Genomic DNA, 16911 nt, shown 5'->3' on the forward strand with positions numbered 1-16911 from the left:
CAACAAATACAACAAGAATATTTACATTAATGTCTGTACTCCCCACTCCAGGCTGTAGCCTCATTGTAGGCAGGGAATGTGTCCATTATATAGTTAGACTGTACTCTTCCAAGCTCTTAGTAAAATGTTCTGCACATGATAAGTGCTCAATAAATATGATTGAATGACTGACCCACAATAATTATAAGAATGATAATGTTATTAATACAATTGATTGAGTGAATTATACTCACCAGATAAAAATGTTAGTAATTAATAATAATTGTAGGTTTTGTTAAGATCTTATTATGTGCCAAACACTCTACTAAGTACAGGGGTAGATTCAAGACAGTGAGGTTCCCCATGGGGCTCCCAGGCTCACCTGATTCATTGGCCTTTTCCTTGGTGTTCTCCTCCACCATCTCCTCATCTACCTCTCTTTCCTCCTCCAACATCATGACATCATCATAATTCTTTCCCATTGACTGTTTCTGAAAATCTTCTTCAGTGACTTCATTTGTTAAGGAGTCTGAAAAATAAAAGTAAGATAAATGGTTAGAAGAAATGTGATCAATTAATGTGTTATTCACTGAGCACTTACTGTACTAAGCAGTTGGGATAGTATGATGCAAAAGAGTTAGTAGAAACATGTCTGTAAGAAGCTTACAGTCTAGAAGGGGAGATGGGCATTGAAATTAATGACAGATAAGACAAGCAACGGGGGTAAGGAGATGGAACTAAGTCCTGTGGGAAGGAGATGGAACTAGGTCCTGTGGGGACAGGAGTAGTATCTAAATGCTTGGAGTTAGGACGAATGCTTGAGAGAGGCAACAGTGGGGAGGAAATAGGGTGGGGGGAATGACAGCTTAGTTCAGGAAGTCTTCTTGGAGGAGATACGATTTGAAGATGGGGAGAGTAGTATTCGGTCAGATATGTAGAGGGAGGGAATTGGAGGGAGGGCATGAGCAAAGGGTTGACAGTGGATGAGAGAAGAGTGAGGGACAGTGAGAAGATTGGTGTCCTAAAAGCAAAGTGTGTGGGCTGGGATAAAGTGGAACAAGAGTGAGAAGTAAAGGAGAGAGCTGAATGAATGCCTTCACTCTGATGGTGAGGACTTTCTGCTTGCTGGGGAGTTGGTTGGGTAACCACCAGAGACACTTAGGAAATGGGGAGATGTGCACTGAGTAGTTGTTTTAGGAAAAATGATCCGGGCTGCAGAGTGGCTTACACAGTAGAGAGGAGTTTGGAGGCAGGGAGGTCACTGAGGTCAGCGGGGAGTCTATCACAGTGGTCAAGGTGGGGTATGAGAAGTTCTCAAACCAGTGTGGTAGCAGTTTGAGAAAAGAAGAAGGAGCAAATTCTGGAGAGGTAGAGTTAGAATCAACAAGGTTTATCAGAAATACTGTTCCTTCTCGCCAAAGAGTGAAGGTAAGTCAGAAAGAGGTGTACTAGTAGAAGTAGTATAGCTCAGTGGAAAGAGCATGGGCTTAGGAGTCTGAGGTCGTGGGTTCTAATCCTAACTCTGCCACTTGTCAGCTGTGTGACTTTGGGTGTCACATCACTTCTTGGTGCCTCAGTTATCTCACCTGTAAAATGGGGATTAAGACTGTGAGCCTCATGTGGGACAATCTCATTACCCTTAATCTACCCAAGCACTTAGAACAGTGCTCAGCACATAGTAAGCTCTTAACAAATACCAAAATTAGTAGTAGTAGTAGTAGCAGCGGCAAACGTAGTTATCATAGTACTAGTAGCTATGTGGGCAGGGAACGGGTCTACCAAATCTCTTCCATTGTACTCTCCCAAGGACTTGCACAGTGCTCTGCACACAGTAAATGCTCAAGAAATTCAATGGATTGATTGATTGACTGAATGAGAGTAGTAAAAATAGCAGTACTGGAAACATTTACTGAATACTCCTATAGTGAAGTACACTATACAAGACGCTTGGGAAATGACACATTACCTGCTCAAAAAGAGACTACACTCTAACAAGGGAGATGAACACAAAGATATTCATACCTAATGTCGAAATGAATGAATTGAGTGGTTATGTCTCCATAATAAAATACGTAAACTGTGAGTCCCAGGTGGGACAGGGACTCTGTCCAACCTGATTATCTGGTCTCTACCCCAGCGACTTGAACAGTGTTTGCTACAGGCAAGCTCTTAACAAGTACTATTATTATCATTATGAATAAACGAGAAATCATCAGGGTCCTGGATAAAATGCACCCTGGGTTCAAATCCCAGCTCCACCACTCATCTGCTGTGTGATCTTGGGCAAATCACTTCACTTCTCTGGACCTCAGTTACTTCATCTGTAAAATGAGGATTAAGCTTGTGAGACCCATGTGGGATAGGGACTGTGTCTAATCCAACTATATTGGGTCTACCTTATCACTTAGTACAGTTTCTGGCACATAGTAAATGTTTAACAAATACTCTTAAAAAAACCCAAACTCTGGCCAATTTCACTATTGGAGAATGTAAGTGTGGAAGGAGCTGAGGTAATGGGGAGACAGCGTGGTTTATATGATGCAGCACAAGCCTGGAAGTCAGAAAGACCTGTGTTGTAATCCTCATTCATTCAGTAGTATTTAGTGAGCGCTTACTATGTGCAGAGCACTGTACTAAGCACTTGGAATGTGCAATTTGGCAACAGATACTCGACCTCGTTCAGCTACTGGTCTATTGTGTGACCTTGGGTAAGTCGCATAATTTCTCTGCACCTCAATAGCCTCATCTGTAAAATGGGAATTCCCATGTAAACATGGATTGTGTCCAACCTATTAGCTTGAATATAAGATGTGACAGCTACCTTCCTTCCCCTCAAGAATCTTGTGCTCTAATCAGGGAGACAGAAAAAAAAATAGAAAAATCAAAATAAATAATAAAATGTACAAATTCACAAAAGTGTTAAGGATGGGTCTAAATGCATAATATTCTAGAGGGAGCTGCTGGGTGATCCATCTCGGGGTGTATGGGGTTTGTCAGGGAAAGCCTTTTGGAGGAGACAGGATTTAAGGAGGGCTTTGAAGTTGGAGAAATATGTGGTCTGTCAGGGCAGCACCACTGTGGTCCCAAAACAATAGATCACAGAGCTACTCTTTCATTGGCTACTTCTGGCAGATTCTGCTGAGAATCTTCACAATGAGAAGCAGCATGACCTAAAGGCTAGAACCCGAGCCTGGGAGTCAGAAGGACCTGGGTTCTAATCCCAGCTCCCCCAAGTCACATAGGTCTGTTGTGTGACCTTGGACAAGTCACTTCATTTCTCTGGGTCTCAGTTCAATCATTTGTATTTACTGAGTGTTTGTTGTGTGCCAGGGTACTTTACCAAGGGCTTGGGAGAGTATAAACAACAATACAACATACACGTCCGCTGTTCACAACGAGTTTACAGTCTAGAGATTAAGGCCATGAGCTCCACATGGGACAGGGACTGTATCCAACCTTATTAGCTTGTACTTACCCCAACACTTAGTACAGTGCCTGGCACATAATAAGAGCTAGCAAATGCCACTAAAAAAAAAAGATTTTTGTACTGGACTCCTTTAGCAGTGTGACTGTCAATTGGTCTAAGAGAGCAGGCAACATTTATTTCACTGGTTGCAAAAAGAGATATGTCCAGACCTGAAAAAGCTGACCCCTTCTCCTCATCCACCAGCTTGTCCTCAGTGTTTGCAAATTCATAGTAGTCCTTTACCACTGGATTCTTGTCAGTATCTTCTATCTCCTCATAATTGGACTCTATAGAGTTTGCAATTTCTTCATAGATGTCCTCAGGGAGAGTAGTCACATCTTTTCTAAAATCTAAAAAGAAAATCAGATTTCCTTAGAAATTCTATTTCCATAAAAGGAGCAGGATAGGGGTTTAATAGGCCAAGGGACATATACATCAATGAGTTCACTCAATGTCCTTTGAGACCCCTGGATATTTACTACTTCTCATTAGTACACTAATATTTTCATGTAGTTCCCACATATTTCCCAAGTTCCCATAGCTGAGAAGTGTTGTTTGGAATATTATGTATTTGTTTAGATTGGAAATCTTAAATTCCATTTACTGCATCAACCTGATCATCACTGGTATTAGAAATAGTAATAATAATGCTGATTAAGTGCTTACTGAAAGAGTAGACAGGTGGAAATTAGACACGGACCCTGTCTCTCTAGGGTCTCACAATCTATGAATATGGAGACAGGGGGAGGATTGAAGATGGATGTATTGGGATCAGGGAAACACTAAAATATTAAAACAGCATAAAGGAATAGGACAAAGACGCAATACACAAAATTAAAACATGTCATAGTGATCTGTAAGGAGCGGAGCAGAATTTTTCTCCTCATGATTCAGAATTTATAACAGTGGTAATCACAGCCACTAACTTTTCCCACTGGATATCAATTTTTTTGCAAACTATTTGGATTAGGTGTTTGGGAGCATACCATAAAAGTAGAAGATGCAGTTCCTGCCCTTACGAAGCTTGCAATCTAATGATCCACATTGTTAGAATTTCAAAGTATTTTCCCCTGCTAAAATTGAGTAAACTAACCCAGAGTGACAGAACTCTAAACTGATCCAGTATCAAAATTCTGCAGCAGATCTACCTATGATTGTTCCAGGGCTCTGATTAAATCAGGCTTCTAGTAATTAGCAGGAAAAGGAAAGAAGGGAGAAGGAAGAAGGAAGAAAGAGAGGAAGGAGGAGGAAAAGGAGGAAGAAGAGAAGGGGGAAGAGGAAGAGAAAAAGGAAGAAGAGGAGGAACAGGAGAAGAAAGACAGAAAGGGGAAGGAAGGTACAAGGAAGGTAGAGAGAGAGGGAGAAGGAGAAGGAGAGGGAGGGAAAAGGAAGAAGTAAAAAAGGAAGAAGGAGAAAAAGGAAGAAGGAGAAGAAAAAGAAGGGAGAAGAAATGATAAGTAAAAGGAGGAGGGGGAGTAGTAGAAGGAGGAAGAGAAGGAGAAGAAGGAGGAAGAAAGGGAGGAGAAGAAGAAGGAGAAGGAGGAGAAGAAAAGGAAGCGGAAGATGAAGATGAAAGAGAAGAAGGAGGAGAAGAAGAAGGAGGAGAAGGAGGAGGAGGAGGAGAAGAGGAAAATGAAGGAGAAGGAGAAGGACTAGGAGGAGGAGAAGAAGGAGAAGAAGAAGGAGGAGGAGGAGAAGAAAAAGGAGGAGGAGGAGGAAAAGGAGAAGGAGAAGGTGAAGAATGAGAAAAAGAAGGAGAAGAGGAGGAGGAGGAGGAGAAAAAGAAGAAGGAGAAGAAGTAGGAGGAGGAGGAGAAGTAGAAGAAGGAGGAGGAAGAGGAGAAGGAGGAGGAGAAGAAGAGTGAACTCTCACATGGAGCTCCCAATCCAAATAGTAGGGAGAACAGGTATTGAATCCCCATTTCATAAATGTGGAAACTGAGGCCCAGGGAAGCTAAGTGATTTGCTCAAAGTCACCAGGGAAGCTAAGTGATTTTCTCAAGGTCACCCAGAGGGCAAGTGGCAGAGCTGGGATAAGTCAGCTAATGATATCTATTGAGTGCTTACCGAGTGCAGAGCACTGTACTAAACTCTTGGGAGAGTACTATATAACAATAAGCTGACATATCCCTTACCCACAATAACCTTATTTTCTAGAGGGAGCTTACTGTCTAGAGAGAGCTTACAGGCTTAGGGGGAGGACACACCTAAAGAGAAAGAAATATAACATAAATTTGGCTAAAATAACAATTCAACAGTTCAAAGAGGGATTAATTCTAAAGAACAGTGTGGTGTAGTGGAAAGATCAAGGCCTGAGCATCAAGAGGACCTGGGTTTTAATCCCCCCCCCAGGTCACTTAACTTCTCTGTGCCTCAGTTACCTCATCTGTAAAATGGGGATGAAGACTGTGAGCCCTACGAGGGATAACCTGATTACCTTGAATCTACCCCAGATCATAGAACAGTGCTTGCTACATAGTAAGTGCTTAACAAATACCAACATTTGAGAAACAGCATGGCTTAGTGGAAAAAGCCCGGGCTTGGGAGTCAGAGGTCATGGGTTCTAATCCCAGCTCTTCAGTTTATCAGCTGTGTGACCTTGGTCAAGTCACTTAACTTCTCTGTGCCTCAGTTCCCTCATCTGTAAAATGGGGATGAAGACTGTGAGCCCTACGTGGGACAACCTGATTACCTTGTATCTACCCCAGCGCTTAGAACAGTGCTTGGCACATAGTAAGCGCTTAACAAATACCAATATTATTATCATTATTATTATTATTATAATCATTATTAACTTTTCTGTGCCTCAATTTCTTACCCAGGTCCTCTGATTCCCTGGCCCTTGCTCTTTCCACTAGAGCACACTGCTTCTCAGCAGGCACTGATCAAAATCCACAGATGCCACCAGGACCAACCCGCTCTTTCTTCTTGGGACTACTGGGGAAGTTCATTCATTCATTCAATAGTATTTATTGAGTGCTTACTATGTGCAGAGCACTATACTAAACGCTTAGAATGTACAATTCAGCAACAGACAAAGACAGCCCCTGCCCAATGACAGGCTTACAGTCTAATTGGGAGAGACAGACAGAAACAATAGCAATAAACAGAATCAGGGGGATGCACATCTCATTAACAAAATAAATAGGGTAATAAAAATATATCAAAATGAGCAAATGAGCACAGTGCTGGGGGAGGGGAAGGGAGAGGGGGAGGAGCAGAGGCAAAGGAGGGGAAAAGGGACTTAGCTGAGGGGAGGTGGATGGGGGGGCAGAGAGGCAGCAGAGGGAGCAGAGGGAAAGGGGAAGCTCAGTCTGGGAAGGCTTCTTGGAGGAGGTGAGCTCTCAGTAGGGCTTTGAAGAGGGGAAGAGAGTTAGTTTGGCAGAGGTGAGGAGGGAGGGCGTTCCAGGACAGCAGGAGGATGTGGGCCAGAGGTCAACGGCAGGATAGGCGAGAACGGGGACAGCGAGGAGGTGGGTGGAAGAGGAGTGGAGCGTGCGGGGTGGGCAGTAGAAAGAGAGAAGGGAGGTGAGGTAGGAGGGGGCACGGGGATGTAGAGCCTTGAAGCCCAGAGTGAGAAGCTTTTGTTTCGTGCGGAGGTCGATAGGCAACCACTGGAGGTTTTGAAGAAGGGGAGTGACATGCCCAGAGCGTTTCTGCAGAAAGATGAGACAGGCAGTAGAGTGAAGAATAGACTGGTGCGGGGGGAGACAGGAGGAAGAGAGATCAGAGGGAAGGCTGACACAGTAATCCAGCTGGGATATTATGAGAGCTTGTATCAGCATGGTAGTAGTTTGGATGGCCAGTACGTACCAGTACGATAGCCATTTGGATGGAGAGGAAAGGGCAGATCTTGGCAATATTGTAAAGGTGAGACCGCCAGGCCTCGGTGATGGATCGGATGAGTGGGGTGAATGAGAGAGCGGAGTCAAGGATGACACCAAGGTTGAGGACTTGAGAGATGGGAAGGATGGCCGTACCATCCACAGTGATAAGGAAGTCAGGAAGAGGACAGGGCTTGGGAGGGAAGATAAGGAGTTTAGTTTGGGAGGTGTCTAGATCCTGCCAGGACTCTTGACCACAGAGGCCAGCCTCTGGTACAGCCTGTCTCCTACCAGTAATGGTCCAAACCATAGCCCTTTGTCCAGGACCAGGTTCATTTTAGGAGTGATGAGATCCAAAGACTATGTCTTGTCGATTCATCTCTCTGAGAGTCTTCCTCACCTATACCAGTTGCCAGATATTTCTAAAGTGCTTACTATGTGCCAAGCACAGTTCTAAACGCCAGGGTAGATACAAGGTAATCAGTGGGGTTCACAGTATTAATCCCCATTTTACAGATGAGGTAACTGAGGCACAGAGAAGTTAAGTGACTTGCCCAAGATCACTCAGCAGTTAAGTGACGTAATCAGCATTAGGACACATAACCTGACTCCCAAGGCAGTGCTCTATCCACTAGACTATGCTGCTTCTCCAATGATCGTCAGGAGATGAGAGGAATGATTGGTCATCGGGAGAACCTCCTTTGCCGTTGCACTTACCCCTGCGTCGGCATCTGTTGTTCCACATCTCCGTTGACAGGAATATGAAGAGGAGACAGAGAATTGTCCCCCGGACGATACAGGCGATTCCAGATGCTTAGTAAGCTCCTTGGATCTCTGGAGGAGACAGGCTGGATTCTAAATGGGAAGACACATCACCTGGAAATTATTACTGTTACAGTACTTGTTAAGTGCCTGCTATGTACCAAGTATTGTACTAAGCCCTGGGGTAGCTACGTGGAAATCAGATTGGACACAGCTCCTGTACCACATGGGGCTCACAGTCTAAATAGAAGTGAGTAGGATTTTAGACGAGGCAACTGTGGTACAGAGAAGTGAAGTGACTCATCAGAGAAGTGGTAGAGCCAGGAGTAGAGACCAGGTTCATTGACTCCCAGGCCCGTGCTCTATCCACTAGGCAACATTGCTTCCTTTGAAATTTCAGTACGAAACCTAGGGAACTCTCGAGGAAAACATCCATTACCCACATTGAGTTGGGAACCATCACCCTAATGGGAAGGTGACCAGCTCCATTCTAGTCTCTCCCCTGAGAATGCAAACCAGCTAATAGTGCTTCTCCAGGATCTGGAGCTTTGTACAGTAATAACACCAAGTCACTTCATCTATCTAGGCCTCAGTTACCTCATCTGGAAAATGGGGATTATTAATGATGATAGTAATTAATAATTATGGTATTTGTTAAGCCCTTACTATGTGCCAAGCACTCTTCTAAGCACTGGGATAGATACAAGGTAATCGGGTTGCCCCACATGGGACTCACAGTTTTAATCCCCACATCCTCAGACTCCACGCCCAGGCTCTTTCCACTAAGCCACGCTGCTTTATGAGTCCCATGGGGGACTGGGACTGTGTCCAACCTGATTAGTTTGTATCCCCACAGTGTATAGAACAGTGTTTGGCACATAGGAAGTGCTTAAAAATTACCATAATTATTATGATTGTCATTATTTACTATTACGGAGCTCCACTCTCACTGGCTTGCTTGTAGCAGGGGGAAAGTAAGCAGAGTTAATAATAATCCTGTTTTTTTTAAGCACTTACTATGTTCCAGGCACTGTATAGGAGCACTGTAGTGGATACAAGCAAATCGGTTGGACACAGTCCCTGTCCCATGTGGGGCTCAGAGTCTCAATCCCCATTTTATAGATGATATAATATCAAAGCACATCGGAGAGGTTTACCTGTTTCTGGTGGAAAGGTTATCATTTGTCTCTCACCTAAGAAGATGAAGGAGGAGAATGAGAATCAGGAGGGAGATTGGTAGATTAGTTGCTCCAACCTGTCCTACCACAGCTTCGCCATTGGCTCTGCCTGCCGGCTGTCATGACACCAAGAGAGGCGGTGCTGGGCATTGTGGATAACAGGTGCATCCAGAAAGCAAGAGGGTATCATACGAGCCTACCCTGTGGAAGGGTTTGTCAGTCTTGAATTTAAATCTGATCTGACATGTGAGCACTCAGTGATAAAAGTCTCAGTCAATAGCATCAACTTCAAGTCTAGAGGACAGTTAACATGCTTGCATTTGTGACTATGTGTCTGTGTTTGTGTGGGTTGTTTGTGTCACCTCCAATTAATCAGTTGATCAGTGGTATTTATTGAGTGCTTACTGTCTGCAGAGCATTGTAGCAAGCACTCCAGAGTTCATAGACACATTGCTGCCCAGATGATTTACAGCCTGGGGGGAAACAGTGCAAGATGAATGAGAGATTTGTACATAAGGGCTGTAGAGCTGAATATTAAGTGCTGAAGGCTAGCGAGCCAAAAGCAAAGGCAATACAGAAAAGAGTAGAGGAAATGAGGGGTATATAGTATAATTCTCTTTATTTATATTGATACCCGTTTACTTGTTTTGATGTCTACTTCCCCCCTTCTAGACTTAGAGCCCATTGTGGGAAGGAATTTTGTCTATTTGTCGCTGAAGTGTACTTTCCATGAGCTTAGTACAGTGTTCTGCATACAGTAAGCACTCAATAAATACGATTGAATGAATGAGGGTTTAGTCGAGGAAGGCCTCCTGGAGATGATGTTCTTGAAGGGTTTGAAGGAGGGGAAAGTAGTGGTCTGTCAGATATGAAGGAGAAAGGAGTTCCAGAATAGGGGAAGGTGATGGGCAAGGGTTCCACAGCAAGATAGACAAGACCATGGTACCGATAGAGAAGAGAGTGGTGCATGGGCTGGGGAGTTATAGGAAATCAGTGAGGTCAGGTAGGAGAGGGTAAGCTGATTGAGTGCTTTAAAGTTTGTGGTAATTAGTTTCTATTTGATGCTGAGGAGGATAGGCAACCACTGGAGTTTCTTAAGGAGTAGGGAGAAAAGGGATCAATGCTTTTTAGAAAAATAATCTGGACAGCAGAGCAAAGTAAGGGGTGGAGTAGGGAGAGACAGGAAGCAGGGTGACCAGCGAGGAGGCTGATGCAGTAGTAAAGGCGGGATATGAGAACTGCTTGGATCTGCAAAGTAGCAATTTGGTTGGAGAGACAAGGGCTGATTTTCCGATGTGAAGATAGAACCAACATGATTTGGTGATCGATTGAATATATAGGTTGAATGAGAGAGATGAGTCAAGGATAATACCAAGATTATGGGTCTGTGAGACAGAGAAGTTGATAATGCTGTCTACAGTGAAAGGAAAGACGTGGAGGACAGGATTTGGGAGAGAAGACTAAGAAGTCTGCTTTGGACATCTTGTTTTGGGTGTCAGCAGGTTATACAATTAGAGATGACCTGAAGGCAGGAGGAAAGACAAGACTGAAGAGTTAGGGAGAGATTAGGGCTAAGAGAAATAGATTAGGCAATCATCTACATAAAGATGGAAGTTGAAGTCAGGGGTGCAAGGGAGTTCTCCAAGGGAGTGGGTGTAGATGGAGAACAGAAGGGGACCCAAAACTGAGCCATCAGGGACTCTCACAGTTGGAAAGTAGGAGGCAGAGGAAGGAGCCTGTGAAAGAGACCAAGAATGAGAAGCCCCAGAAAAAGGAGAAGCAGCAGAGAAAATTGTCAGTGAAGTAAGGGTTGGATAACGTTTCTAGGAGAAGGGGGTGGTCCACAGTGTCCAAGACAGCTAGGAGGTCAAGGGGGATTAGGATGAAGTAGCAACTGCTGCATTTGGGAAGAAGGAGATGATTGGTGATCTTCGAAAAAGCAGTGCCTGTGGAGTGAAGGGAATGGAAGCCAGATCAGAAGGAATCAAGGAGATAATTGGAGGAGAGGAAGTGGAGGCAGCTGGTGTAGATAACTCATTCCAGCAGTTGGGAGAGTAATGCTAAGAGGGAGAGGAGGCTATTAGTGGACTGAGTCGTGGGGTTAAAGAAGTTTTTTTTTTCCCAGGATGGGGAGATCTGAGCATGTTGGAAAGAAGTGGGGAAGAAGTCACTGGAAATTAAATCACTGAAGGTGGCAGTCAGGGAGGAAAGAAGGGAGGGGGCAAGGATTTTGATAAGGCGTGAAGGGCTGGGGTAGGAGGAGAAACGATTTGGGGAGGAAGCAGGAAATTTCTTCAGAGTGCCGGGAAAGATGGGAGAGTTTAAGAAGGGGTTCGGCACAGATGATCCAGGAGAGGATCACAAGAGACTTAGGGAGATCACACCTAATGATTTCAATTTTGTCAATAAAGTACTTTTCCAGGTCACTAGGGTCATGAGGCAGTGGGGACAGTGGCTCAGGAGATATGAGGAGGAAGTTGAATTTCTGGATCAGCTGACATGGGCAATGAGTGTGGGTGTCAATAAGGATGGAGAAATTGCTTTTGTTGACAGAGACAGCAGGTGAGGTGTTTTTGACAAGGCAGGAAAGAGTCATTGAGGATTCAAGGAGTCAGGAAACGTTGCTGCAGGATTTTCTGATGTGGTCCCATGAAGGATATAGTCCCTGGTGCTAAAGTGATGATCACAGGAAGGAAACTCGAGTCCCATGGGTTTGTGGGGTGGGTAGTGCATGGGTTTGTGGGGTGCTGATGGGACAATGGTCCCAACTGCAAATGATGAACCAAAAGTGTTGGCCTCTCTCTGACCAAGACCGAGTCATCATCAGTTCAATCCCACTCCCTCTCAGCAAGGCAAACTTCCTCCCTCTGGTTCTCACATCCGTCCCTCTGACCGGCCCCTCAGCACTGACCAGAACAGTTGACGGCAGCATCTTCCTTGTGGTCACAGTCAGTGCGGCCCCAGGGGGCGGCTGGACAGTCCCAGAGAGAGGCCTCGCTGCCCAGACACCCGACTTCATCCAGCCAGATGGTGCCCGTCCCCGGGCCGAAGGCCGCATGTCCTGGGGCCACCAGTGCTGCTCCGCAGCCCAGCTGTCGGCACACGACATGGGCGTCCACCAGGTCCCAGGCGTCGTCGCACACCGTGCCCCAAGACCCGCCGTGCCACACCTCCACACGCCCTGAGCAGCCGTCCTTGCCGCCCCGCACGCGCACCTTCTCCTGCGCTGGAAATGACAACCCATTTGATCTTACCCACACCGCCAGGAGCAGTTAGGTGGCAGAGAGGTAAAGGAAGAGGAAAAGGAATAGTGGGGGAGACAGACACATGGGAGAGAGAGAAAGAGAGAGAGAGACAGGGAGAGGTAGGGAGAGACAGGGAGAGAAAGATGAAATGGAATGGGGATGTAGATGGAAAAGTAGGGAGAGGAAGATGGAGAAGGAAAGCAAGAGGGAGAGGGAGGAAGGGAGGAGACAGGAATAGAAACACGGAAATGGAAAAGAAGATGGAGTGGAAGAGAGACAAGACAAGGAAAAGGGAGAGGAAAAAGTGAGAAGGAAGAGAGAGAGAGAGAGAGGGTCATATTGGAGTGAGAAGAGAGGAGAGATAAACCAGATACCTGTGCAGTTGTTGAAGACTGAGCATTTACGAGTGCCTCCTGGGCTCCCATTTTTTTCATCTGTGTCTTCTGAGGAGATAAAAGGGAAGGGAATTACTGTAGCCAATGATGCTGGATAGAAATACCAACTGCTACCCTGCTGGAAGCACTATGCCTTAGTAGATAGAGCATTGGCCTGGGTGGCAGAAGGTCATGGGTTCTAATTCCAGCTCCCCCACTTGTCCGCTGGGAGACTTTAGGCAGCTCAACTCACCTCTCTGTGCCTCAGTGACCTCCTCTGTAAAATGAGGATCGAGACTGTGAGCCCCACGTGGGACAAGGACTGTACCCAACCCAAGTTGCTTGTATCCATCCCAGTGCTTAGTACAATGCCCGGCACATAGGAAATGTTTTACAAACACCGGAATTATTATTATTGTTACTGTCCTTAACCAAATCCCCATCTTAGAAAGGTGGTGAGAGTATATCATTTTCAAATATTAGCCTTCACATCCCATTGACCAATAAAGCATCCTGCATTTACACATTCGAGATCTGCCAATACTTATGATATATCTGTGTCATTTTCTCATCCTAAATTGAAAAAAGCTTTAACTGTTTTATTCAAGTTGTCAAAATGCTTCTTAGAGATATGTGTAAACCAGAGTTGTCTCTGCCATGCAGCAGCTGCATCAGGAAAGGTTATAACATCTAGCTAAGGAAAGTAGCATTTGCAGAGTCATTTCAAAGTGAAAGAGCACTGTAATCAAGAGTGGCATTGAAATTAGCTAGTGCTAATCCTGCCCACAAAGAGTTTTCACTCTCCAATAACATCGCAAATCAAAAGACTCTTTTGCCTAAAGTGACTCCCAGGCTGGAGGCGATAGATCAACAAGGCCATCACCTTGGCAACTGATCCAGGCTTCTTCCATCCTGGGGCACGAGTGTGGATGCCAAGGTGCAGAGGGGCACTGCCACAGGGAGGTGTGGTGTTTCTCCCGGCATTCGATGCGGTCCACCCAGGTAAACTTGGATTCTGCATCCATTTCCGGCGTGTCCAACAGCGTCCCCCGCGCTCCACATTGCAGCTGTTTGCATATCACGGTGAGGGAGACATCCGACAGGGAGTTATGGCACAAGCTTCCCCACGTCCCATTGTAGAAAACCTCCAGCCGCCCAGTACAGGCCCAGGAACCACCAGTAAGCCGCATGTCTGTGAACTCTGGGGAGAAATGGAACACTGAGAATCTGCGTCGGCTCATGGACCAAAACCTGAAATCTGAAGCGGTGGGGCCTAGTGGGAGGAGCTTGGGCCTGAGAGTCAGGAGGTCTGGCTCTTAATACCTTCTCCACCATGTGTCTGCTGTGTGACCTACAGCAAGCCACCAATTTCTCTGGGTCTCAGTTTCCTCATCTGTAAGATATGATATAATACCTATTTTCCCTCCCCCTTACACAGAGAACCCCATGTTCTCCAGGAGGCCTTCCCTTATTGAGCCGTCTTTTTCCCCGCTCACTCACCCATCCGCATCATCTACTCGGATCTATGATGTTTGGACATTTGTTATTCAGCCCATCCTCAACCCCACAGCACTGAAAGACCCATCTTTAAATTATATATTATGAATTACTAATTCATATATATTAATGTCGGTCTCCCCCTCTAGACTGTAAGCTTGTCATGAGCAGGGAACACATACACTCTGTGTATGTTCTTCTGTATTGTACTCTCCCAAGCACTTAGAACAGTTCTCTGCACATAGTAAGCACTTAGTAAACACCACTGATTGTTTTCAGTTGGCTTTTATTGTGGCATTGAATGAATGCCCTGTTGCTGCCCACCACCCCTCTTCTCTCACCACGCGGAGACGACCCCCAAGGGCCGCAGAACTTGCCCGAGCAGAGAACGCCGACGTCCTCCTTGTGGCGGCAGTCATGCTGGCCCCAGCCCGTGGAGGGTCACTGCCAGAGGTGAGACTCGTTCCCTATGCAGCCCAGCTCATCCAGCCAGATGGGCCCCGTCCCGGGCCCGTGCCTGGTGGAGGCGGGGGCCTCGAGAGCCATGCCACAGCCCAGGTGTCGGCAGACCACCTGGGCGTCTGCAAGGTCCCAGGAGTCGTCGCAGACCGTCCCCCACTGCCCGTCGTGGAGTACCTCCACCCGCCCGGCGCAGTTCCCAGGACTGCCTGTCAGATGCAGGCCTTCGCTCTCTGCAGTCATGGACCCAAGATGCGCATTGCACCTGGCCCAGAGAACTGAGCCAGGGGCGGGGCAGGGAGGGGATGGGGCTATAGCTAGGGCAGGGTAAGGGTCAAAGTGGAACATGGTTAGGGATGGGATGGACAAGGGGTGCGATCATGACAAGAGGTGGGGCTAGGGATGAAGGTCTTAGCCAGGGGTGGAGTAATGGGACCACCATCAAGGCTGGGACAAGACTGGGGATGGGGCTAGGGATGGGGGACATGGTTGGGGGTGGGCCAATGGTCAAACTGGAACCATGGTCTGGAAAGGGACTGGGGGGTGGGACAACTCCCGGGGGTGGGGTAGGGCCCTGGTGGGAACTCACCAGAGCAGATGATGCCCACGTCCCAGGTCATCCCCACAGGAGATGGAGGGGCGATGGAGATGCGGCACTGGGTCAGACGGGTCTCGTTCCCAGCACAGGTGACATTGCTGAGCCCCAAGGGGGTGGCCTCTGGGCTGTGAGCCGTCAGATCAAGGCTGTAGGCTCTCCGGGCCTCTCCGCAGCGTAACTGTCGGCATACCACCCCGGCCTCCGCCAGACCCCAGGCCTCAGCCACGGTCCTGCTCCAGACGCCCCTCAGGGAGATCTCCACACGGCCGTCACACCAGCTCTGCCCGTCCTGCAGCCGCAGAGTTTCTGCCGACTCACCTGGACTCGGGGAGAGGGAAATGTGCAGAGAGGGACTGCCAGCATCCCTCCGAGAAGGGCAGTCCTCAGAAGAGACCAATGATAGAGCAAAAACCCCTCAGTGAAGAAGGGTAAGAACTGACAGGAGGACCACCATCAGCTGCAGGGTGGTGAGCTCTCACCCAACATTTAAGACAAGGAAAGAAAGAGAGAACAATCTTATTCCCATAGGGCAGAAAACCCATGGAGGTCGTCATCTGGAAAGTGAGATAAGCCATCTCCTCAGGGCACCAAGTACTATATGCATATACACCAATGCTTATCTGCTTAAGAAGCAGCATGGCCTAGTGGATGGGGCACAGATCTGGCGGTCAGAAGGACCTAGGTTTTTATCCCAGTTTCACCACTTCTCTGTTGTGCAAGCTTAGGCAAGACAATTCACTCTTCTGGGTTTCAGGATGAAGACTGTGAGCCCCACGTACGACAGTAGCTGCTTCTAATCTGATTGCCTTTTTTCTACTTCAGCACTGAGTAGAGGGCCTGGCACATTGCAGGTACTTAGCAAATGCCATTGAAAGTAATAAAAAAGAATAATCATTTTTGTGATGCGCTTACCGTATGTCATTGTACTAAGTGCGGGGGTAGATGCAAGATCATCACATCCCATATTTGGCTCACAGTCTAATTTGGAGGGAGAACAAGTATTGAATACTCATTTCCCAGATGAGTAACTGAAGGCCAGAGAAGCTAAGTGACCTGCCCAAGGTCACACAGCAGGAATAAGGTGGAGTCGGGATTAGAAAGCAGCTTCACACTTCCAGGACCTTGCTCTTTCTGCCTGGCCACGCTGCTCTTCTGACAGAGGCAGTGAAAGAGGCGGTGACAGTGACACTTCCAAAGATGGTGGCCATAGATGACCTCCAAGTGATGGCAGCCCCAGGAGATTTCCCAAGAATGGAGGCCACATGAGATTTCCCAGAGATGGCTGCAGCCCAGTCTTTTTCCATGTCAGGGCCTGGGCATTTTCCATCCAGATGGCAGTGGGAGGGAAGGGCCCTCTAGAAGGGAATAGGTTGCAATCTAGCAGTCAAATTGCTCAGGGTTGAAGGGGTGGCTGGGGCAGTGGGAAACAGAAACACCTCTCTGCAAAATGTTGCTCATGACATCACTGCACCATATTGTGCCTAGGATGACATCAGGAGGAATGTCAGGGTGGGACAACTTCCTGAAGCT

The 16911-nt window shown here is 46.8% G+C and overlaps 1 protein-coding gene across 1 annotated transcript in view; it reads right to left on the reverse strand.

Annotated features, from left to right (window-relative positions):
- The window catches only part of LOC100090522 (scavenger receptor cysteine-rich domain-containing protein SCART1-like), a 61840-nt gene that overhangs the window by 25596 nt on the left and 19333 nt on the right, over positions 1-16911 (reverse strand). Inside the window, 6 exon segments of the mRNA XM_039911332.1 lie at positions 362-508; positions 3616-3795; positions 12120-12457; positions 13674-14028; positions 14702-15016; positions 15373-15699. Of these exon segments, the coding sequence (XP_039767266.1) occupies positions 362-508; positions 3616-3795; positions 12120-12457; positions 13674-14028; positions 14702-15016; positions 15373-15699 (1662 nt within the window).

This window comes from Ornithorhynchus anatinus, chromosome 3, assembly GCF_004115215.2.
Source record: "Ornithorhynchus anatinus isolate Pmale09 chromosome 3, mOrnAna1.pri.v4, whole genome shotgun sequence".
NCBI lineage: Eukaryota > Metazoa > Chordata > Mammalia > Monotremata > Ornithorhynchidae > Ornithorhynchus > Ornithorhynchus anatinus.